The sequence below is a fragment of the Dysidea avara genome, chromosome 1 (assembly GCF_963678975.1).
Source record: "Dysidea avara chromosome 1, odDysAvar1.4, whole genome shotgun sequence".
NCBI classification, from domain to species: domain Eukaryota; kingdom Metazoa; phylum Porifera; class Demospongiae; order Dictyoceratida; family Dysideidae; genus Dysidea; species Dysidea avara.
The window spans coordinates 28924105-28949352 of record NC_089272.1 but is presented as its reverse complement, the minus strand read 5'-3'; the positions used below and the strand labels follow the sequence as shown (position 1 = coordinate 28949352).

Below are 25248 nucleotides of genomic sequence, written 5' to 3'. Positions count from 1 at the left end.
GCAGGATTAGTGAAATTGTTGTGCCAGGTCATGCAATTGCACCCACAGTTCTTCAGTGTAAACTATATGGTATCTGTATGGTGCCAATAACATTGTAGTTTTCAGATGCACAGTAGTAGCTACCTGCCCAATCATGCTTTAATTTTCTACAACAGGTAAAGTGTCGTACAGATTAAGTGTGAAAGAATTAGCTTTTATCTATACACACTGGACAAACATACAGATAGACAAATATCTTGGAAATTTGCCCGCCCTACCACAAATTAAAGTGCTATAAGAGTCCCTATGACAATGTAAGGCAGTCTATGTGCTGAAAAACTGTGTGTACTTTTATATTTTGTGGATAAAAAATGCATGAAACAGATAGAACAAAAAAGTGCATCAAAAAGTCCCAAAAGTGATTTGGGGTTAAGGGAGGTGTGCAAATCACAGTTGTTTGTCGGTAGTTTTGACAGGAATGCATGTAGCTCAACTTTTCAGTGATCCTTCCCTACACCAGTGCCTTCATCGCCCTATAAGGAATAAACAAAAGGATGTATTGATTTGCTACAACAACGCTTGCTTTGCCAGATGATGGGGGTATAATTTCACTAAAATCCCACGTCAATATGTGCTTCGCATGCTTAGGTACTATGAGCTAAAAGTTGAGTTTAAAAAAGGTGTGCACACAAAGGTTGCCAGAGTGAAAAAAAATGAAGAAAGCTTCAACCTGGATTCGAACTCGGGACCACTACAACTCGGGACCACTACATTATGAAATGTTTGCCCTCATCACTAAACCATTTCTTCAACTTTGAAAACCATTTTTATAAACCATGTTATAAATGCATGCATAAGTTGACTGACATAGGTCTTTACTTGCGGTTTGCATGCGGTTTACAGAAAGAATTCAGATGAATTTTTGCTCTACACCCTTGCACTAAATGCACTGTAAACAATGAACAACGGCAGCTAGAAGCTTCATTTAAACACTAGGTTATTCCTAGATGAGTGCTTTGTTTGGTGCCAAAACCACTTCGATACATGCGGCAACTGGTGAGTAGAATGCGTGAACTCAAATGGAATGCAAACAGACAGACAGACGGCTTTTCAACTTTATATATATATATATAGATATAAATTTTAATGGCGCTTATTTACAATAGGATATAATTACGCACCCCTCTATTGATCGTTTTAATGTAGTACAAGATGAAAGGTAGAGTGTTACTAAGGGTTTACTAGTTAAAATGGGTGATAGTTTACTGCAGATGCATGCCACTAAACTTACAGTTGTATTTTAATATTCTGTCACTGTAATCTAAATTAAAATGGGTTACTGTCAAAAACATGGAAACCCACCTACTGTTTTCAACAGTGAGAGTATGCTTATTCTAACAAAAAGGTTTGAAAAACCCCATCCAAAACAGCTTATAACTGTAAAAAAAGTGTGTGTCCAAGCAACAGGTCCCTAGTGGGATAGCATTTAATAAAGCCCCCTTGATGGTGAGAAGTCAATGATTAAGTAGAGGTTGAATGTAGAGAAGGTTACAGATCCCATCTGTGTGGCTCCTCTGGCGCATGCCTAGACTGCATGTTGTTCCCTATTATACTGTTTATAACCAAATATGGTCTACAGAGGACAACATATTATGGTTCCTTCTTTATTAAGCATTGTGATATCACTCTTTACTGGCACTTTGTGCTATTGTGCTTCCTACAGTCAGGAATAACAAATTTTTATTACCATTATAGTGTGTTTAGATCACTTGTACAATAGTTAAGCACCAAAAATTTAATCACCTGCTCAAGTTTACATTTTATGGCTTGCAAAGTTGGAATGTCATTATTACTGTACATCTGTCACAAAATATTACATCTTTTAAAAATATCTCTGCAAAACTACATACGTACAACATTTTTTGAAATTCACTTTTAACTTTTCATTAGGCATATTATCCACCCTTAATTGAAAGGTCACACCTCTTCGTGTCTGTTAAAAAACATACAACTTTCTTGTACGTCCGTCACGTCCATCCATCACAACTAGCAAACATGCATCTACTACATTGCTTCATAGCTTTATAATATTCATGCATGTCATCAGTTGCATAATATTGACAACCAAAGACACTCACCATTGGAAAATTTTAAAAATATACACACTATATTGACTATTCTATCCCACTGAAGCCCTACATCAAAGTAAAAAACTGGAAGTATATGGTAGTTAAACCCATATATGGAAGACAACATAATTAACACATTTAATTGAAAGAAGTGTAATCAAAGCCTTACACATTATAAAACTACAAGTTCAGCAAAAATTGAAGCCATACACAGTGTACAAGTATACTCTTGTCTTTATCCGCCCACGCACTCGAAGGTCGTGCGATCGAGTGTGTGGGCGGCTGTGGATGAGGTAAAAAAAAGCATTATTGACACGTTTGTGAACTTGACTGCTTCAAAGTGTGGGATAGAAGCTAGTTACACCTCACCTGCACTTGTAGGATATCTAGTTATCAACACCTTGGCCTCGGCTTTGCCTTGGCCTTGGGTTGATAACTATGATATCCTACTTGTGGTTGGGTTTAACTTTAACTATTATTCTCAGATGGGGTGTACACATGTGTACACCAGAAGTGTTTACTCCATGCAGATGCGTGATAAAATATCAGCGTCTATTCCAGAGAATATTACTACACTGTACCTGTAATTGAAAGTGAGTAGTAGAAAGCAAAGAGAGTTTTAATGAGGTAAAGGGGAAAAAAATTTTTTTTTTGCTGTAGCGAAGAAACCAAACGTGTGTTGACCGCCATGTTATTCTAATTAATGTAACAAGAAAAAGCCATTGCAGCTACAACAGCAAAATAATGGCCTAATTGTCTATAACATTCCCAGGGGGTTTGATTACCCCTCATAACCAAAAGTTTACACTAACATGAAAGACATTTACAACCAGTCAACCATCTGCTTCATTGGACGCCTTAGATAGATGACTTTTAGTACCTGAATCTTTGCTGATCTAACCTTTCCATCTCGTCCTTCCTAGTGTTTCAGTCACCTTTCCTAATTTCCACAAGCATTTGGCTGTCCCATCTTCTTTAAGTATCACAATATCTCCAACTTGTATCCTCCTAGCATTGTCAATAGGTGTCTTGATTGCAGTTCGTTCTTGTAAGCTTAACAGATAATCTTTCTGTCATTGTTGGGTGAAACTGCTCAACACGCGAAATTAATGTTTCGCTCATTTAGTCAGTGTTTTGTTAGTACTTGAAACCTCAAATTGACATCCACTGGGTGTAGTAGCTAACCTTCGTCCATACATTAAACTAGCTGCATGGGGTTAGAGCATAGGACACACCTTCCTCATCATCCTGCATATAGGTCAAGGGTCTATTGTTCAGTGTTTCCTCAATCTCAGCAACAGTTGTCACCAACTCATCAAACATTACAGTGAATTCCCCCCCCCCCCCCCCAGCAGGGGGCCTTCTCTGCAATAAATATCCATCAGATATGTTTGTTTGTCAGGTGTTCATGGACTTCTTCTGATCGTACCACCTTCATCACTTTCTTAGCACAATGCTTAAACGTTTTTGCATTATCTGACATAACAAGTGATGGTACTCCTCTCCTACTACAAAAGCGTCTGAAAACTAACAAGAAAGTGATAGCTGTCATGCCATCAGTAACCTCTAAATGCAATGCTCGAGTGGAGGCACACAAATAAACAAATGTATGCCTTACTACTCTGTGTCCCTGCACCACTCCGAACATACAAAGGCCCAGCAAATCTACCCCTGTATTGTTGAAGGGTTGGTCTTCACTTACTCACTCAGTTAGGAGATCAGGCATCAGTGTCCAGAGTATGGTCTACCTTCATAACGTCTGCATACATTACATCGTCTTATAATCTTCTTTACAGCTTCACGGCCTCTAAAAATCCAATAATTCTCATGCAAAGATGCCAATGCCTCTGAGACACCATCGTGATGCACTAGTTTGTGACTCTCTCTAATTAACAGCTCAGTAAAGTAGTGTTTTGTTGGTAACAATACTGGGTACTTCATAGTTTCTGGTAGGTTTGCATTACCCAGGTGTCCTTTACAGTGGATGAATTCTGATCACTTATAAACAATTGAATTGCCCCTTGTAGGTAACCGTCTTACCCTTCTGTAACTGATTGTGTTCTTCTGGGAAGGAGTTCGTCTGTATTGATCTGATCCATAGGTTCTCAGCATCTCTCAATTCTTCACCGTTCAAATCTTTCGATACTTCTGTTCTCTCTTTAGATTTCAGCAAGTTGATGAATTTCAACACAGTTCCTGTCACTCTTAACAGTTTAAGCTTATAATTGTACCTTTTCAGGTCAAAAATGGCTTCAAGATTTAAAACTACATCTCTGTCTTCTACAACTGATACCATCGAGTGTACTATGACTGGTGAGTTCTTCACTAATTCTGCGCTAGCTTCTGTACACTCATATTGTGTGGGGTTATCAGGCCACTTGTCAGGATCTTGTTTCAAAATTTTTGGACCATTCCTCATTGGATATTGGCTGTATACGATCTTGATGGTATGTCTGCTGGGTTCTCCAATCCTGGGGAAAACCTCCAACTCTCTCCTGTAAACTGGCATATCTCTGCTACTCGAATCTGTACGTACTGCTTCCAATGGTAGTGGTTTTTGATCCAACACAACGCTGTCATTGAGTCCGTCTATCAGTATACTTGTGGCCTTATAGGCAGAAACTTCAATATATTATTGACTAAACGAGAAAGTATAGTAGCTCCCAACAATTCTAGCCTAGGTATTGTTTGCCATTTTATAGGTACAATATGGGTTTTTGATGCCACGACACATGTACTCACCGTTCCATCACTTAAACAGACCTCAAATAAATGACTGCTGCATAGGCCTTTTCTGAGGCATCACTAAATCCATGAATTTCCAATGTGGCAGGCATCAGCTCTCTGATGTGATAATACATGTATCTTGGGACACATATCCATGACATCACATCTAGGTCGTTTGTAAACTGCTTCCACTTGGCCCAGTCAACGTTTGGTCCAAATCCACCTTGTCCTTACACAAAATCTGGAACAGAATCTTGGATGCAATGATAAATGGACTAAGGAGTCCTGGCGGATCAAACAATTTAGAGGATGTCTTCAAGACTGACCACTTAGTAGGTGGTAGTGACTTGGCAAACATCACAACATCTTTAAGACTGAAGCGGAACTCATCTGTTTTTGTATCCCAGGTAAGACCAAATATCTTAACTCTTTCAACTTTACTTGGAATTATGGTATTATTTGTGGAATCAATTTTTTGCTGTAAGGACTCTGAATTGGTTCTCCACTTGCGGGGGTTGAATCCTCCACTTGCCATGAGTTGTCTGGCCTTCTCATACGTATGTATACATTCCTTCTTCTTCATTTGTACACCACAGATAAAATCATCTACATAAAACGACTGTGACAATAATTCTGCCATCTCTGGTTCCTTAAGCAGAAAATGTGTCAAGTGGTATTAGATTGTTTCTGTCAAAATTGCTGGACTAGATATTAAACCAAATACTAGTCGACAAAATCGGTATTGTGTTACCTCAGGCCTCGGTTTCGAAATGTCATCAATCCACAAAAGTCACAATCCTTTGGGTCTATGACAATTTAATGGAACACTTTTTCTATGTCAGTAGTAGTAAGACCAATTAGATGACTTCAAAAGTTCAAGAGTAAATTGAATATGTGCGGTATCCCATTTGGTCCTTTCTCTAAGCAGTCATTTAATGAAAGTGATGTTTTGTTGGCTTTGGCTGATGCATCAAAAATAATTCTCAATTTGGTGGTCACTCTGTCGGTCTTTATAACAACATGGTGAGGTAAAAAATGACAGCCATCTTGGTGTGTTTTGCTAGGGATATGCTCTATAATACCGTCCTGTACCTGCATCTTGAAATTTGCGTCATACTGTTAAAAAGAGATTTATCTTTTTGCAACTTGCTTCTTAACTGATTAAGTCCAGCCATGGATATTTCATAATCATTGCCTTGAGGTCTGATATCTGTTTTCCAAGGAAGAGTGACCTGGTATCTACCCAGGACCCAATCATATTTCAAATCAACAAACAAATAGCTCATGGAAACCATCTTGGTTTCTTCGGCTATACCGATTGACTCTGTCTCCCAGAAACGGTGCAAGTCATCACTCAAATCTTGGTCACCACACTGTTCACTGAGTGAACCAACTCCTTCCATTACCAAATTAGACACTACATAATTCACTTCTTTGTTTCCAGCATTGACTGGTCCAGATAGAAGCCATCCAAATTTGCTACTCACAGCAGTCGGCCCTTTATTTTCATGTTTAATGTCTCCAGCGACAACATCCCAATAGAAGTCTGATCCAATGAGCATATCAACTTTGTCAGACAAATGCTTGGAAGCACTTGTATCTGCTAGGTCCAATTCCTATAAGTGGGGATATTGCTGTGGTTGGACGGGTATTTGCAGTGTTGAACAGATGGTGTGATAGCTTAGTGCTGTAATCTCTACATCCTTGCCCTGCTTAGCTTGCAGTCTAACTTTAATCAAGTCACTTTTTTTCTTATTGAACGCTTCACTTCCAAATGTGTTCACAGTCAAGGTTTTTTGTTTCAGGGATTTCAATTTCAGTCTCATCTTTAGCTCATTTGACAGGTATGAATGCTGACTTCCAGCATCCATCAGTATTCTCACAGGTACTAAATCACTATTTGCTGTGTAGGCAAAAGTGCGAGCAGTCTGTAGTAAAACTTCATTCTTGCATCTCGCTACGGTGGTTACTTTGGGTGTGGAGGTGTCACTTCCTTTGGTGTTAACACTGGTATCTTTGGGTGGCTCTGGAGTAACACTCTGTTCACACAGTGACTAATGGTGCTTCCTTCCACACTTATGGCATCGCCTATTCACAGAACATTCAGAAACACAGTTACCATTACTCAAACAAAGAAAACAACGACCTCTTTTCAATACTGCCACCCTCACTGGGATGGTATTTATCTGTTCACAACTGGCTGAATAATGTTCAGCTTTGCAAAATACACATTGCACCTTATGCTTTGACGTATCCTCTCGCACTAGAAAGGCAGCTGCAGTGGGCGGCAGCAATCTCTTTTGTTGTTCCATATTTCTGTGCCGAAAAACTTCATGCTCTCACTCATTTACCTGGCTTCTACTTCATTCTTTATCACTTCTAAAAGTTCATCCACAACCCATACATCTCTCTTTGTAACTCGAGCTATCTGTTGTATGATAACTTGGTCATTATCACAGGGATCAATAAACTACGTACCATATTGTTCACGGGAAATTCCCAATGCTTCAAGGGCCTGGACATTCACATTAATATTGTCGTACACTAAACGAATCTGAACAGCTTTGTCTCCATTACAGTTAGGGAGTTTTACAAGTTTTTCCATGTTTGCTGCAATGATGTTTTGTTTCTTCCCAAATCGTTCCTTTAGCAACTCCAAGGCTGCTGTGTAGTTACCTTCAGACAATGTGAGTCCTTATATTGCACTGGCCACAATTGAGGTAATTAAACTTGTCAATCACTGATAAATCAGTATTTTGATGTACTGCAGAAGTAAAGCTTTCCCAAAATGACTGAAAATGAATTACCTCTCTGGAAAATTTAGGCAGGTACAATTTTGCTAACTTAGGTCTAACTCTACTTTCAGTCTGCCCCGTGGGATCTAACCTCGGAGTGTCCCTTCGAGCGATTTCGCTCGTCTCCGTATTTTTCGGAATGGAAGCATCGGTAGACTTATCAACTGGCAACTTATCGGGCTTCTTAAGATATGCTTTGATTTTTCCACACAATTGCAAAACCTTATCAGCAATAGCTTCCACCTCCAGCACATCATTTTCGATTTCTTTCGCGTCTCAACAATTTTTCATTAAAACCTCGTAATACCTTGAGCTTTTCTGTGAACTGTTCGTCGATAATATGTAAACGAATGATAGATTTCTCTTCTCTTTCTCCTTCAAGCAATGGAGCAGTTTCATTTATCAATCTGGTGACAACTTCGCGATGGCCCTTTCTCCATTGCTTCAGTCTTTCTAATTGTTCAGACATGGTGGTCTTGGATGCGTACTCTTTGCCAGGATCTTTCTACAACAAGTACAGCCGAGAACAACAAATTTATACGAAACACAGGGAATACCTTTTGGGGTGCCTATTCACACCTGGCACCAAGGAATTCAGGACTTGGCTGCCCCAGGTTGGGTGCCATGTGACGAAGAAATGAAACACATGTTGACCACCATGTTATTCTAATTAATGTAACAAGAAAAAGCACATGCGTAACAATGCTAATTAGCTGCAACAGCAAAATAATGGCCTAATTGTCTATAACATTTGCTTCACTTGTTTGTACAGGTACTTAAATTAGAGGCTATAGCAAATCCATTTCGCAAACTTGTTTCTCATCAACTTCACAACATAAAGATATACATACACTACAGGCATCACTCTGTAGACATGCATTTTATAGCTTGGATCAGTAAAATATCACTTTTATTATGTTGCTGATTTCAAGTGATCTAGAGCGTATATAGTACAGTATATTTGCTTCCATGTAGTTTACCAGTCTACCATCGTCTGAAAACAAACTTCATACCCCTTAAAATCATCACTGTGCTCAAGACATATGCATAGCTTAAAGATTTCTCTTTCTATCAGACGTGATTTCTCGATCTACTAGACTGAGCTTTTTACGACACCTCATGAAATGTAACATCTCATGAAGGTGTATGGTTGATGGGGTTAGAGTGATGGAGAAGAGGACAATGTGAAGAGATGCTTTGATCTGAACATTCACATTACTAACACACTTAAGTATTCACCACTAGGACTGTGTAAGCTTTGTCAAGTTGTCCAAAATTGACTGTAATCAGGTTTACTATATAACACTATATTAAAGGTGGTGATGGCTTCACTGCATGTAGTACATAGCGTTTGTTGCATTTCAAGTGTTTAGGGCAGGTAAGGTTTAAGTATTTTACAAACAGATTTTCAAGTTTGCTACTACTCCATTCGAAGATGTTAAGCATCAAATCAGAAGGGAAGTTGACAACTGTACTGCCAGTTGAGTTGCCTTGATAGATACAGTAACCAGTACAGAAGATGGTGATATTAAAGTAAACAGATAAACAGGTTCAAAATGGCCAAAGCCGGAAATCTGGATGGTAGAATTAATGGCTTAAACTAGCAGAGAATGCTCTGTGCAACACTAAATATTGATGGTAATTGAGAATAGTTGGTGCCTGTGAGACAAAAATAGTTGCATTATATATTTTGCAATATGTTTACAATTACAAGTACATGCTACATCTGACAATGCTTAGATTTACAATTATACAATGCTCAATCACACATGTATGTCCGTCACAGATTTCACGTACGTCCATCACAAAGTTTAATGATGATCTACTTAATTATGTAATATCCAATTAATGTTGGTTAGGTAGTAAATACTACTTCTATGTATTGGCTTTAACATATGGTAAAACAAGAACAATATCTGCAGAAACTTCACAGAGTTTAACATTTAAAGTTTCCTACTTGACAATTTCACATTTTTCTGTGTACGTACGTCACGACTGTTCATCAAAGCCTAATCCCTCCCCTATATTAAAAAGAAAACTAACTGCATCAATATGTACTCTAGGTCAAGCTTTTGCCTGAATGTACATTGTATAAAAATATATCCTTTCTATAACTGTATACAGATCAATTCGTTGTGTGAATTGTATGTCCATCACAACGGAATTGCCCATAAATGTATAAAGAGTTCAGTGAGTTGGACTCGTATCTCATGTATTTATTGCATAGGTGGAGTTGATACGTAGTTGTGCCTCACCTAGGCCCTACCATCACTAAAAGTCCAGCTACGCAACTGTTTGTAAGAGTGTGTATCATTTCAATAACAATGCCATTCTCATACAGCATAATTGATTTTAATCATTATGTAGTTACTATAATTCAAATATCGGCTAAACTTTTGATGTATCAACTGTGTCTTTAATATCGGTTCATCAGAAAACCTGTATCGGTAGAAGACAATAAAGATCGGATATTGGTATCGGATGTAAAATGTGGTATTGGTACAGCCCTAAACAACAGAATCACAGAAATTGCCAGGAGACCTTGATTCACAAGTTGTTGATTACTGTATCTAATGAATGTTAGGAAATTGTGCTTAAGGAATGAGTGTCCAGGTAGCTGCCTGACTGCCATGGACAAAGTGGCACTTTGGATGGACATACCTCTGTACCAGCAAGCACCACCTAGACATAAGGGGCACATGTGGTATTCCTATTTAGATCACTTGACATGATAAAAGCAGGTTTACAGTTTGTGTGGCAGCGTGTGCAGATGGATGGAAGATGTGCCCTTTTGTTTTGTTTAAAGGGAAATGTACAGTCAAAGCAATATCAGAGTTTATGTAGAGTATTCATAAAATGGCTGGATGGACAAAACAACCACCATCAAATGGTTGAATTCACGTTGCTCTGGAACTTATATATGACACCACACTCTTCCTTTGTTGGGATACCATACATTTAAGGTTCAGGTAGTGAAGGATAGAGCTTCTCGTAAAGGAATTGACATTGTGTTTGTTCCTGGAGTGTGTACAGGGATGCTTCAGGCTCGGTATAATCAAGGAAACCTGTCTTAATGGCCACCAGTATAGAACGACAAGCTCTCTCGAAAAGCCAATTCCAAAGTGAGAATTTACACACTGTACCTGTTTATTGAGCAAAGGTGGCAATAGACAAGTTACACTGTAATTTATACATGTGATCTGATCCTGTATGTTCTGTCAGTGGATGAAATCCACTTGGCCAGGACAAAATGTGACCCAAATGTCCTGAATAATCCAGACTCAACCTACTTACGACTCAGTGGCACAATGGAACTGAGTATTTATAGAGGAGAATATGATTATAATTAATATAGTGTGGACACATTACAACACTTTACAACATGTGCATGCAAGAAATGGTACATACTGTTTTAGCATTCCAAATCACCACATTATGTATGGACCAGTCAACAATACTGCATAGCTCCCATCAGTAAACCTGAAGAGGAAAAGTTACGAAAAATAAAAAAATACATATATGTACATATGTTAACAATGGTGAACAATATATTAATGGTTAACAATATACACTGAAACCTTACTCAAGTCACTTTATTGCCAACCTAGTGACAGATTGCTCTGTGCACAAAACGACACATTCAGGGATTGTATTTTAGATGGATGATAAAGTAACGCATTGTGACATAAATACTCATGATCTGTCACTGCTAAGCAGTATTCTGACATGGCTACCATGTATACTTGGATAATTGGGTGCAGTAAAAATGAATTGTGATTATGTCTTATTATTATTGATACAAAAACGTACATATGTTGGAATAAGTCTTTTAAGACCAGGATGTCTGGCAGTAGGAGGGTGAGAAAACCTTCACCAAAGGTGGAAAACCAGCATGCCCCTACAAAGGTTCAAATGGTGCAGTGGGTTAAGAAGGCATGGAAGGGTTTATCTGCCGATGTTATTGTTAGTTCCTTTAAACATGGGATTTACTGTGGCTACAGATGGGAGCTAAGATAGGGAAATTCATTGTCTTAAACCAGCTGATTGAGCTAAGATATTGCTGCTGCTGCTGCAGCTGGGGGAGCTTAGAAATTGTTGCAGACTAAAGCATTACCTAGTGAAGATGATTCTTTTGCTGAAATAGATAGTGAGTCTGCAGCTCTTAACACATCTGAATAGTCAAATGAAGATGAGTCAAGTATTGACGAGTTTGAGTTCCCATCCTCTGATGAAGGGGATGGGAACAGTACATTAGACTACCAGCAGACTACCCTAGCTATTACGCTGTGAACAGTACATTACATGTATTTTACAATGTACAGTCTTTACTCTCCTTGTATGTAACGCACATGATAATTTACTAATTGTCAGTACAATAAAAGTAACACAAGGAGAGTAATCACTACCAATAGCTTCATAAAGCCATCTACGACCAGGATCAGTATTTTTGATTGGTGAAATATAGCTTGATTTCACTTGAAAAGGTGCTCTGATTGCTTGACAGTTTAGTATTGAAGCATTATAATCAAAATGGGCATGACATTGATGTGTGCTGTATATGCTTTTGCTTCAATTGCTTTATTAGTTGTCTTGTACCAGTTAAACAGTACAAACAAGAAACTTCTAATCCAATGCCTTTTTGTCTCTGTCCATCTACTTTGCAAACTATGCTTCCTCCTTGTTCAATAAAATTCCAGAACAGTAATGCTCTCTTAGTATGTGCCAAACAATTTCTTCTCTGTCCACATCTGCATTCATGATGATGGAAACAGTGTGACAGTCATGATAATTTTTTTAGCTGTAAATTCTTTTTGCCTATTATAGGACCTCCTTAGTAATAGTTGGTCACTTGTAATAGGTGTCTTTGAGGATTTAAGAAACCTTAGGTGACATCAGTAATTACCGAGGCACAACTGAAGTAATTATTGACGTCACTGATGGTTTTTTAATCCTCAAAGACACCTACTGTATTACGATTGTTTAGACTGAGTTAGTATGGAGAGTTCCTACGTAAACACTGAGGGTATTTCAGCAAGCAAAAGAGGTTGCTGAAGCCATGGCCTGGAGCATGAATAAAGGTTCGTAAAACCAATAAAGAGTGTATTTGAGGCATTATAGATACGTGTGAATGGCAGCGAATGTGAATAGCCAGTGTCAGCATGGCTGTCTAGGTCTACAGTGTGCGCTTTAATAATTATGGTGAAAGCCACAAACTGAATTAATGGCTTTTGTGATTAATCATCTACCACAATGGACCAATCCCCACTGAGCTAGCCCACAGATAGCAAGTACTTGAGTATAATTCCTTTCTTACAATCTCCTCGCAACTGCATCATAATAATTATGGTGAAAGCCACAAACTGAATTAATGGCTTTTTTGATTAATCAACTGCCACAATGGTCCAATCCCCACTGAGCTAGCCACAGATAACGAGTACCTGAGTATAATTTCTTTCTTACAATCTACTCGCAACTGCATCATTTCCCTTGGTGTTTACTGATGTGCTAAATACTAATTGTCCACAAGAGGCTAATTGCATTACTGTGGGCCACATCATGATTGTAAACAACTATCCTATTGAGTCAGGTGTTTTAGCATTAAGACACCTGATACCAGGTTTCTTTCTAAATAAAAGACCTCCACACATCAAATGAAACACTGCGTGCCATTGTCCAATACACTTTATGTTCCCGTACAACAGAAATTTGTTATTCTTACAGATTCTGATACCATGTCTCCAAAGCCATCTCCTGCAAAAACATTATATGGATCAGCTAATAGTAGCGCATCCTTGATTAGTGGCATTATTTTGAGGCTTTCATCCTACAAAAATAATAGCACTGCTTGATATTAAAGCAGTGATGCACTGTTTACATGCTGTACTATGTTTTGATATATGGAAGCCACTCAATGCTTGTCCAAGACCAGCTGGTTGCATTGTGTATCTTGTCAAGTTCATGTTGCAGGTGGTAAAGTACGAGCATCACATGATTTTATTGGGCCCCAAAATAATCAAATGTTTTAAACAGCACATTACCCCTTTAATCGAGGAAATACTGCAGTGATAATTGATTACAGGTTGAAACAGTACTGTATTGCAGATGCTGTGGCTACTTCCTTACCTAACCATTAATTTAAGCATTACTTATTTGTAGCGTTTTGTCTTACTGGTTGTGTTTCAAAAAAATGAATGTGACTCCCTACAAAAATGTGACTGCAAAAAAGGATGCATCTAACAAAGTAAATGCAAGAACTTTACAGCGCTACAAAGTGGCAACAGCAGAAAAATTGATATGTACAGTGACACTATGGAAAATAAACTACAGGTACTTAAATAACTTACAAATGCAGTCCTCTGCCAAGATTCAACTTACACCATCGGGTTCTCTAGTAACAGGTGAATCCATTGCTGGGTAAGTTTTGTCTTCTAGGCCATTTGGACAACTAGGGTGAAGACAAAAAAACGAGTAAAGAATTGCTTGTCCATGCAAGGCAAACTAATGCTCATTCATATCTTCTCTCTCCTTGAGAGTACTGACACAAATCAAAGATTTTTGAACTCCTCACGATGCTACCAAGGGTTTTGCCATTAACCCCTTTCTTCATCCTGAAACAAGAAATTTATGGAGTTTTTTTGCTTTTGTAAATATTTCCCCCATTGCGTTTATTGCATTCTACTGTAAAATTAGGCTTGCACTGACATGTAGGATTCTTGCAGACCTGGTGACATATTTGCTTAAAATGGTCAAGATACTCTAATAGAAACTGCCATTACATAAATATTTTAATGTACGTATAGTACCGTATACATACAAATTTTAGAGATATGTAATTTTTGTGAATTAACAAATTTCACGTTTCTTGTGGTTTTATTTTCAAGGATTGCTCGGGTTACCTATTAGAAAGCACAGAGATAGCCATGACAATTGTGAATTTTTAAGAATGAAAATTTTGAGAAAGCTAAGCAACCACGAAATCTGTGAAAATTACATCCTTCAAAAATTTGTACGTATATGGTGGAGAAATCGCACATACTGTGTATTTTGTTACAAGTACACAAAAAATTTGGAATTTTCAACTAGAGTAGGGACCATAGCACATCGATAAAAAGTACTTAAACAAGCTGGAGAGTAGTGCATGATATTGAATGACAGCAAAGTAATAAGAACTGTCATATCCCTACTGTGCTTTTCCATTATGGTATCTTGAGCACAGTAGGGATATAACACTTCTTATTGTTTTACTGTTATTTAATATCTTGTACTACTCCAGCTTGTTTCAGCACTTTTTGTCAATGTGCTACGTACGTATGTTCCCTACTCTAGTTGAAAATTCCAAACTTTTTTACGTACTTGTTTGTTAACTTTTTTTGTAAATAATTATTATGACTGGTGAACCCACGCATACCGCATCTGAAATGGTGCCGCGCGCCCCAGCTGAAATGGTGCCGCGCGCCCCAGCTATGTCTGAAAAGTGAAGTATCCATTATGCTTTGTTGTCAGTTATGCTCAATCTGTTTTCAGCAGTACGAATCAAGAACTGTTGGAAAAGCACCTCTGCAATCAAAATAGCCACTATGAAAAATATGGACGATTTCCGTTACAAAGGGAAGTCATCACATGCTACCACCAAACTGGCTGTCAGCAAAGATGAATGGGACACAAAGGAAGACACTGGTAAGTCCATGAAGAATGTATTATATGTACTGCGGTATGCCAAAAGGCACTAGGCCTACGCCGATTATGCCAGCATAATTTGGGGCATAAAAGGTAGCCAAAAGCATCAGCATAATGCCAGCATAATAGGCAAATTTTTTGTGCATTGGTTATCAGAGAAGCTGAAACTCTGCCTATTTTGCATGATGCAGAATGGGATAGTGTGCAAACATGGTAAAAATCTGATTTACAGCTACGTTGTGAAGAAAAGATTAGTTAGAGATCGATATACTCTAATAGAACAGTCACCGCATAGTGAAATATCCTAATAGAACGCTCACAATGCGTTAGGTATTCTAATAGAGCAGTCAAGACACAATTTTATATGAGCATATTTGGAGCATAATGGGACACAACTGGGCATAATTGGAGCATAATAGGAGAAATTTTGGAGCAATGCTCAAAAGCATAATAGGCAATTTCAAAAGCATAATAGGCTCAGGCCTAAAAGGCACCCGTCGGGCCAAAGCGATGTCGAACAGTGAAAAATCAAGCCTTAGCTGTTATCGAGTTACGCTTGTCTGAAGGAATCAGTCAGTTACTCAAGTCAGTATAAAATTCCATTAAATAATTTTTTAAAAATTCCATAGCAATTTGTTGAAAGCTTTTTGGGTCAATCTGAAAGCTTGTTTGGGCTTAGTTTTACCTAACCAATACTGCCTCCTCATCGTCATCAGGGAAAATTGTGGCTGGTTTTTGGGTGATGTTTTTTGTGGGCCATGCCTACCAGCGTTGAAACTGGGTCACTACTGCTGACCCGGATGACCCACTGTTGCTATCCGGGTCAGACCCGCGGGTCAGACCCAGATTTGACATGGATGTGACCCGGGTTAATTAAAAGTGAGGCATGCACCAAGAGCTACATTTTGAGTGCTGAATAGTGTGGTAAGCAAAAGGGTGTCTATACTTAATGATGGTACATAGTCAGTGGACTTGATTCCACGTAAGATTGCAAAAAACAAGATATGTTTCCTGCAAGTAGGTGTGGCTTTGCGCATACCTATCACACCATAGTTTTTAAAAGTATGATACATTCCCGATATAAAGTGGGCGTGGTTCATGAAAAAAGCTGGCCTTGACTTTATCTCATACAGCAACAATCGATTAGTAGGTGTGGCTCCACATAAGCCAGCAGGCAGTTATGAGCATGGTTTCGTGCATACCTGTAGACTTTAATATCACCGATAAATGGGTGTAAATGCAGGCAGTCATCTGATAAGTGGGTGTGGCTCACGAAAGAAGCTGGGTTGCATCAGGACTTGACTATGACACTCAGTACTGTCCAACTAATTAATTTGCTTCACATGTGATCCAATCCAGGTCAGACCTGGATAACTGACCCAGATAATTTTTAAAGCGGGTCTGACCCAGATGACTTGGTTTCAAAGTTGATGCCTACTCCTTTGTTGTCCCTACTATACAGTACTATCAAACACTAGTGTGAATAAATACAAATAGTATAATGACATCAAACTCTGTGCAAACAAATATAATTAAATACAAAGTTAATTAGCTAGTAATTTTTGGTATTTTCAATAGGCATTTACATAATTACATGTATGTAGCTGTATCTGTGAAACATTTAAATCTAATCCAAAACAGCCAAGCTGTAAAAAAGAGTGTGGCCCTCAGAAAGGCTATGGTGAAAAAAAAAGTGAAATCTAAGGTGGCGGCCAAGAAATGGCTGTGATGGTAGGTTAATGATAAAAATTTTAATAACGACAATTCAGGTGAATGTGGTGCCGCTTGGTCTTGGCACAAAATTCACCTGAATTGTCGTTATTAAAATTTTACCATTAACCTACCATCACAGCCATTTCTTGGCCGCCACTTTGGATTTCACATCTTTTTTCACCATAGCCTTTCCGAGGGCCGCACTCTTTTTTTACAGCTTGACTGTTTTGGATTAGATTTCACTTCTTTTTGTATTTGTATACCCCAAAGCTGGCTTATGGCCGGCTTTGGGTTTTTTTTAACCCATCTTTTTTTCTTTACCACAGGAAAAAGAGAAAGATGAAGAAGTTTTTAAATACTTTAACTAATTCTGATTTTATCAGTAAATGTACAAATTATATATATAATAATACATTTATTACATGTTAATTATTCCCTACAGATAACTTGTTTGCAACTCTCTACAGGGTGATTTGTTTGTAGCTGAACTCCCTACAAGGTAACTTCTTCTAGCTGATCTTTCTACAGGGCGATTTGTTTGTAGCTGAACTCCCTACAAGGTAACTTCTTCTAGCTGATCTTTCTACAGGGTGATTTGTTTGCAGCTGAACTCTCTACATGGTAGTTTCTTTGTAGCTGAACTCTCTACAATGTGACTTCTTCTAACTGAACTCTCTACATCGTGACTTGTTTCTAGCTGATCTCTCTACAGGTGATTTGTTTGCAGCTGAACTCTCTATTATGGTGGTTTCTTTATAGCTGAACTCTCTACAAGGTGACTTCTTCTAGCTGATCTCTCTACTGGGTGATATGTTTGCAGCTGAACTCTCTACATGGTGGTTTCTTTGTAGCTGAACTCTCTACAAGGTAACTTCATCTAGCTGATCTTTTTACAGGGCATATTTGTTTGTAGCTGAGTTCTCTACAGGGTGATTTGTTTGTAGCTGAACTCTCTACAGGTGATTTGTTTGCAGCTGAACTCTCTACATGGTAACTTCTTCTAGCTGATCTTTCTACAGGGTGATTTGTTTATAGCTGAATTCTCTACAGGGTGATTTATTTGCAGCTGAACTCTCTACAGGGTGACTTCTTCTAGCTGAACTCTCTACAGATTGATTGATTTTTTGTAGCTGAACTCTCTACATGATGGTTTCTTTGAAGCTGAACTCTCTACAAGGTGATTTCTTCTAGCTGATCTCTCTACAGGGTGATTTGTTTGCAGCTGAACTCTCTACATGGTGGTTTCTTTGTAACTGAACTCTCTACAGGATGACTTTTTTTCTAGCTGAACTCTCTACAGGGTGATTTGTTCGTAGCTGAACTCTGTGTACAGGGTGATTTATTTGCAGCTGAACTCTCTACACGGTAGTTTCTTTGTAGCTGAACTCTCTCTACAAGGTGACTTCTTCTAGCTGATCTCTCTACAGGGTGATTTGTTTCTAGATGAACTCTCTACAGGGTGACTTGCATGTAGCTGAATTGTCTATCAGATTAACTGTTTGTAGCTGAATTCCATACAGAATAATTTGCAATGTAATATAATTCTATAATGAAGTAAGTTGTAAACATAGCTGAATGCTCTATTAGGGTGACTGTTCTATTAGAGTATCTCGATTTCGCATTTGCTACACGTAGTTGCCTTTTGAATCATAACTCAGTGGTTTGTAATCCAATTCTTCTGTACTACTGCAAGAACTTTCTATGATGGTTATTCCAGCTACATACTGATTTTCAGCTCATTGCTCTAAGCGGTTTGCCTGGTAGACGTGAAAACTAATAGTTTTTTTATTCATAAAAATTGATCGCGTAATTTTGACACAGGTTGGGTTTTGTGTCATATCTCCATGGTCTTTATCTCAATTCCTTTAAACCACAAAAGGCAATCCTACGATGGTTACTCCATCTATATATCAATTTTCAACGTATTCCTCCAAGGGGTTTACCCTGTAGGAGTGATAAACCTTCGACCTTATTTTACGCATATAATCGGTCATAACTCTGTGAATGTTCATCGGATACCTACCAAAGTTGGTACTGAGATCTTCCTTAATGAGCCCTTCAAGTGTGCCATATTTCAGCCCGATTGGAGTATGCATTCGTGTTTTATGGCAAATTTTGAGAAGTGTGCGAAATGAAGATGAAGAAGAAAAAAACGAAGATATTAAATTGAAATTTTGTTCGCTCGTATCTCGGAAATGGCTGGACTGATGTTCTTCAAATTTGGTATGTAGACTCCCATAACTGGCTGGCATGTCTGTAGCAAATTTGGTTCCAATCAGATAAGGGATCACAGAGCTACATAGGTGTGAAAATTGGGTTTTCTTTCTTCCTGTTAATATACTCACAGGGGGGCACGCCGGCTTCTTGGGCCACACGACACACTATCGTGTGTCTTGATATGCTATTTCTTACATATGTGAGATTATATTTTTAGCCTGTTATATTAGCAAAACAGCCATTTCCTTTAATTTTGCATCTTCTATTACTGCTTTTTTGTTGAAGCTGCATATTTTAGTTAGTTTACTATATACGTACTTGTATTAACAATCTTATTATGTAGTAACTACACAACCAAGTGATATTGCAGTACCATCTGGAGGAACAGCAGTGTTTACTTGTGTAGTGGATTTAGGAGATCAAAATGCAAATACTGATGATATAAAGTGGGATAACATGGGAAATGCTATAACACGTGCAAGCACAGACCCTTACATGGTTGAGAATGATTTTGAAGGAGGTGTTCAGCTGATCAGCACATTGACAATCAAAAATGTGAATACACAACATGCTGGTCTGTATCAGTTTGTACTTAATCTAAATGATGGTGATGTGATGAGTAGGGAAGCTTCCCTCATTGTATTAGCAGGTATAGAAACTTTGCATTTGTTTCTTGTTTTTGTGCAAGTTTACACAAAATTAATGGTCAATATCTATATGCCTTCTATACTCACCTCACCATTTTGTGGTTGATATGATATTTATAAAGGTTTAACAATGGATGTGAAAGTGTAAGGTGACATGAAGGTACGTAATAAAGGTATGTAATAACATTGGCTGTTTCACTAAAGTATTAGATACTTCGTTCAAAACAATTAATTTTATAACTCTTCGTAAAAAAAGGAGTTGGAACACTTGGAGCCCCCTTTGTGTCACCATTATTAGTTTATCAGTAAATAAAAAGAAATGTATATTTTATAGCTTTTATGAATAAATTTACTCTTGCTTTTATGGAGTAGCCTTTGTGAAATAAGCACATACTGTACACTGCAATATCATGCACCTGAAATCCCACCCTATAGCACCATCATGCTTAGCTACTATATAAGTGTCTCTAAAAGTAATTGTCATGTTGCTATTGTTAATATCATTGATACCTTTTGTGTAACATTGTTAGGCTTCAAACCTTTTTGCAAAAGCCATAATTGGTAAAATTCAATTGTGAAACATAGAGAGCAAGATAATTATTTGCTGTTATATACAGCAACTACAGGTATAGCAGACTATAGCTACATATATTATGACTAGCTACTATGCCTCAGGGTGGAGCCTTCCATTCTATAAATCTGGATTCATGTATCAAACAGTGCGGTAGTATTGATTCAGTAGGGATCCCTTACCCCAAAATGATGAGTGTTGCTTAAAATGCAACCTTTAGAATCATCCTAGAAACATCTTACGGGATGAAAATCACCTTTACAGAACAATATTAGTCCATCTATCATCAAAATACAGCATTAAAAACAAGAAAACATTTACAGGCGGCCGTATATTGAATTAAAAAAAATGAAATTCAAATTTTTGTCTGACTGCCAGCCTGCTTGCCAGTCTCCTGCCTGCCCACCCATCCGTCCGCCAGCCCACGTTCTAGCCTGACTACAGTCGCAAAACTGGAGGCCAAACAAAGCAGTACATGGCTACTATTTTACGTTGCAATAACAAATTCGCCTGTGGGGGATGTGCCTTTTGGGGTTCTGGCAAGTGTGTGCCCTCTGCGTCTTGTCTTTCCTTTTATCTTTAATATTTGTCCTTCTTCATGCAACAAAATCATATAGTCCAGCTGACAGCAGGTTGAAGTTTGCAAAATGGTCTATAGTTTATTTTAATACAGTTTACGTTGTCCTGTACACCTAAAACAATATTCCACCTGCTGGACAGGTGGGAATTTTATCATAGCAACTAAAGTTTAATTAGCTGCATAACAACCATGCTAATTTTACAAAAAACCTTCTGTGTAAGTTATACCCAAAATGGCTTTATAACCTGACCATTTAACAAATCTATTACAAGTTACAATTGTGACCAGATTTTACAAAATCGATCCAAGTTGCACATCAGGTAAAATCAAACTAACACTCCCAGTTGATAGCTACACTATCGTACTACTAGTTTTGACCTCACTACTACTCAAACTACTCGAGGCTGGTTTTAACAGACGTCTATTCTGGGTGGTGTGTAGAGCTCCAGTGGCGGTTTTTGGCCTTGTGAAGGACCTGGCTTGGCAAGAATCAGTGGTTTACTGGTGGACAGCCTGATAATGTTGACCAGACATTTTTGTTCTGTTGATATTGCTACATACTGAGGATTTCCAAATCTTTGCAACACCGAAGTGCAATGCATTCACGTGCATGCCTATCATGTTAAATTAAAATTCTTATAACATGCCATGATACCAGCTGTACTAGTGAAACACTGACACACGAGTATAAAACCTATCAACAAACGACTTGATAGAATCATAACCATTAGTCCAGTCTAAAGGGTCTAAACTGTCAAATGGGTAAAAGGCAGGAAGTGACAAATAAATAAACAAGTGACATACTGGATCACGTTTTTGTGTTCCAGACGTGTTGCAAAGATTTGGAAATCCTCAGTATCAGCCACTAAGGAGCCAGCACAGCCCTGTAATCTCGTGTCTGGACTCCAATCGTGGTCTGCCTCCAGTTTGAAGTCTATCCCTTGTCCACCCTGCCACCCCCCCACCCTTCACCCCTTTGTGAGCGCTCGTGATAATACCAGATTTTCTCTTATTTGGCGGGAAACTCCACAAGCAGCTGAAGCTGCCCGGCAATCAGCCTGCTTTATTGATATTATTTTGATAATTTTGAAGCTCAGATTACTTCAGCCTTTCTTAAATCAAGACTCACGGTAGTGAGTCACACGGCCAGTAAAGCAGAAACGCGTGCCGCAGACAATAAATGACGTGACCACTGCACATGAGGATTTTACAGGAACTAACGTTGTCAAATTTGGCCTTCCTGTAACTTACGCTATCCCTCTGAAACTCTAGAGTTGAACTCATCGTGTCACTAGTAACTACCACACAAGCAGTGAAGCAAATCCATGCCGACTGTTTCGAGATCAAGATTGCCGACATCAAAGATGAGGTTTCGTTTTTATTTTTATCGCATGTGGTTAGACACAACCGCAGGTGTATGCCTTGCATTCCTTTGTGGATTCCGAACATTGATTGCCCTGCTATCGCTTCAGTACTCTCTCAATCGCCTCAAGATTCACACCATCGATTTCACCATACATCATTACCCTACAGTCGTAATTTTAGCACCAAAAGAAGTTTCAGTCGTCCTCAGTCGACGTAGAGGCCAAATACAAAACCCATATTGTTGTTTTCCGCAATACTCGCTTAGCATGTAGGGCAATGTGTCTTTAAACTGTTCTAAAAGTTTCGTTGAGATGTTTTCGAGAATGGCTAGTTTGAAATTTGAATTTAGTCACCCCCACATAATTTGCTCTCTGTAAGAATTTAACTCGGAATTTGAAGAATGACGCAGAGCACAACTGCGGTCACTGGTTATTGATGAACTGGGCTGTGTGTAGTTAATCAGTGCATTTAGCCATAAAGAAGTGTGCTGTGTGCAATTGTTCGATTTGAAATTTGAATTTAGTCACCCCAACATAATTAATTTTGCTTTCTAAGGGCGTAGCTTCAAGAATGACGCAGAGCACAACTGCGGTTACAAGATGTTGATACAAGCTGTGAGTAATTAGCACATGTAGCTAGCCTAAAAGGAAGTGTGCAAAACCACCTGATAATTTACAATTGTCACCATGCATTTTATAGCACCCCCACACAAAATTACACATGTAATTACAACATACAGAGGACACATGAATACCAAACAGTTTTACAAAAATAATGTAAGAATTGTACAATAATGACTGATATAACTACTATGAAAATCTTCTCCAGTGGCCCGCCATGGTAGCAAGTCTCACACGACGGCATGCATATATTCATTCAAACACAATGGAGTAAGTGCAGTGGCAACAAGTTGGTATGACTCCAGTTGTAGAATCCAGATGAGTTGGTGTGGCTCCAGTATGTTTAAACAGTTAACAAAAATAAAAAATATGTACTAGAGTTGCAATATAATAGTATAGTATTTAAATACAACAATACACAGTCTCCATTGCATCACTATCAAACGACACTAAGTGGAGGATATTGTTGCATCTCTAGTATGTACACTCCATCAGTACAACATGTCTTAATGGCCACCAGTATAGAAAGACAACATCTCTCGAAAAGCCAATTCCAAATTGAGAATTTATACACTGCTACCTGCTTATTGAGTGAAGGTGTCAATAAACAAGTTCCACTGTAATTTATACACGTGATCTGATCCTGTATATTCTGTCCGTAGATGAGATCCACTTGGCCAGGACAAAATGTGACCCAAATGTCCTGCATGATCCATACTCAACCCACTTACAATCCAGTGGCACAATGGAACTGAGTATTTATAAAGAATACGATTATATTTATTTCTAAGATGTGTGGACACATTACAACACATTACAACATGTGCATACAAGACATGCTACATACCGTTTTAGCATTTCAAGTCACCACATTATGCACGGACCAGTCAACAATACTTCATAGTGCCCATCAGTAAACCTGAAGAAGAAAAGTTACAAAAATAAAAATGCATATAAGTACAGTGAAACCTCATTAATAGGGCCAGCTCTGGGCCAAAAAAAATTGGCCTTAATAACAAGGTGGCCTTATTAATGAGGTCATAAAGTACTGCTTAGCTATGTTTGGGACCTACTAGAGGTGGCCAATGTAACGAGGTGGTCTTATTAAAGAGGTGGCTGCTAAGTGAGGCTTCACTGTACCTACCATTAACAATGGTGAACAATATTAACGGTTAACAATATACACTGAAACCTTACTCAGGTTGCTTTTATGGTCAACCTTGTGGCAGATTGCTCTGTACACAAAATGACACATTCAGGGATTGTACTTAGATGGATCATAAAGTAACGCATTGTGACTTAAATACTCATGATGTGTCACTGCTAGGCAGTATCTGATATGGCTACCATATATACAACACTGCCAAAGGGCAACGTTGCACTCGCTTGCACGCACAATTTTGCTCAAGACTTTAAACATTGATAATTAAGGGTCATGGCAACTGTTTCACTTGCAAGACTGTGTAGCAGCTGTTTCCTTCATGAGAATTGCAGCCAAAACAATTGCCACACCCCTTAATTAGTGGTTTTAAAAATCTCAGGAATGCTGTATTATGTTTGTCTTATGCTTGGCTACTATATAGTAGAACTGAAACGGATACTCTGAAAAATATATATCCTATGGATAATGACTTCATCACTTTCTTCATCAAGAGCTTATAAGGATCAAAAGTTAAAATTTTTACACTTTGGGGCTGACAGCCAACTGCCTACATCTGAAGTGGTGCCTTTGGTGCTCTAACAGATTGGCTGCCCTCTTGCTGCCAGCACTCACTGTCTCATATGCTGTCACACACTAAATCCATAGCCAGTTAGAACAGCATGCTTCTCAACAATAGACTCTTTCCAAAAATACGTCACTGCTTAGCAACACCTTTCCAACATTTTGATTGGGGCCACTATCAATAATCATGATTGCGCTACATAGAAATATGGTGGTGAAAGCAGCTCGAGCAGAGTAGTATTGTTGAAGTACAGGCCATTGAAGTCTTCGAGGTTGCAAATAAGTGTTCTGGTTAGAGGCAGGTGGTTATCAGGGCTGAACAAAGTGCGAAACATCGACAGCACTAATTTTCTTATCTACCCGTACAAGAAGCTGTTAAATAGCGTGTGGGAGGTCAGCCGCTGTTACAGTTTCTATCACCAATACAGTACTAATGATTACCCAGACTAAAATGTTATAATTATAATAGCTTCTTGTACGGGCAGGCAAGGAAATTAGTGTTGTC

The 25248-nt window shown here is 38.5% G+C and overlaps 1 protein-coding gene across 2 annotated transcripts in view; it reads left to right on the top strand.

Moving 5' to 3' along the window:
• Positions 1–25248, top strand: part of LOC136260739 (uncharacterized) — a 226248-nt gene that overhangs the window by 5628 nt on the left and 195372 nt on the right. For both annotated transcript variants that reach the window (XM_066054604.1, XM_066054597.1), the window contains exon 2: positions 19581–19886. In XM_066054604.1, the coding sequence (XP_065910676.1) occupies positions 19581–19886 (306 nt within the window). The remainder of the gene's footprint in view (positions 1–19580; positions 19887–25248) is intronic.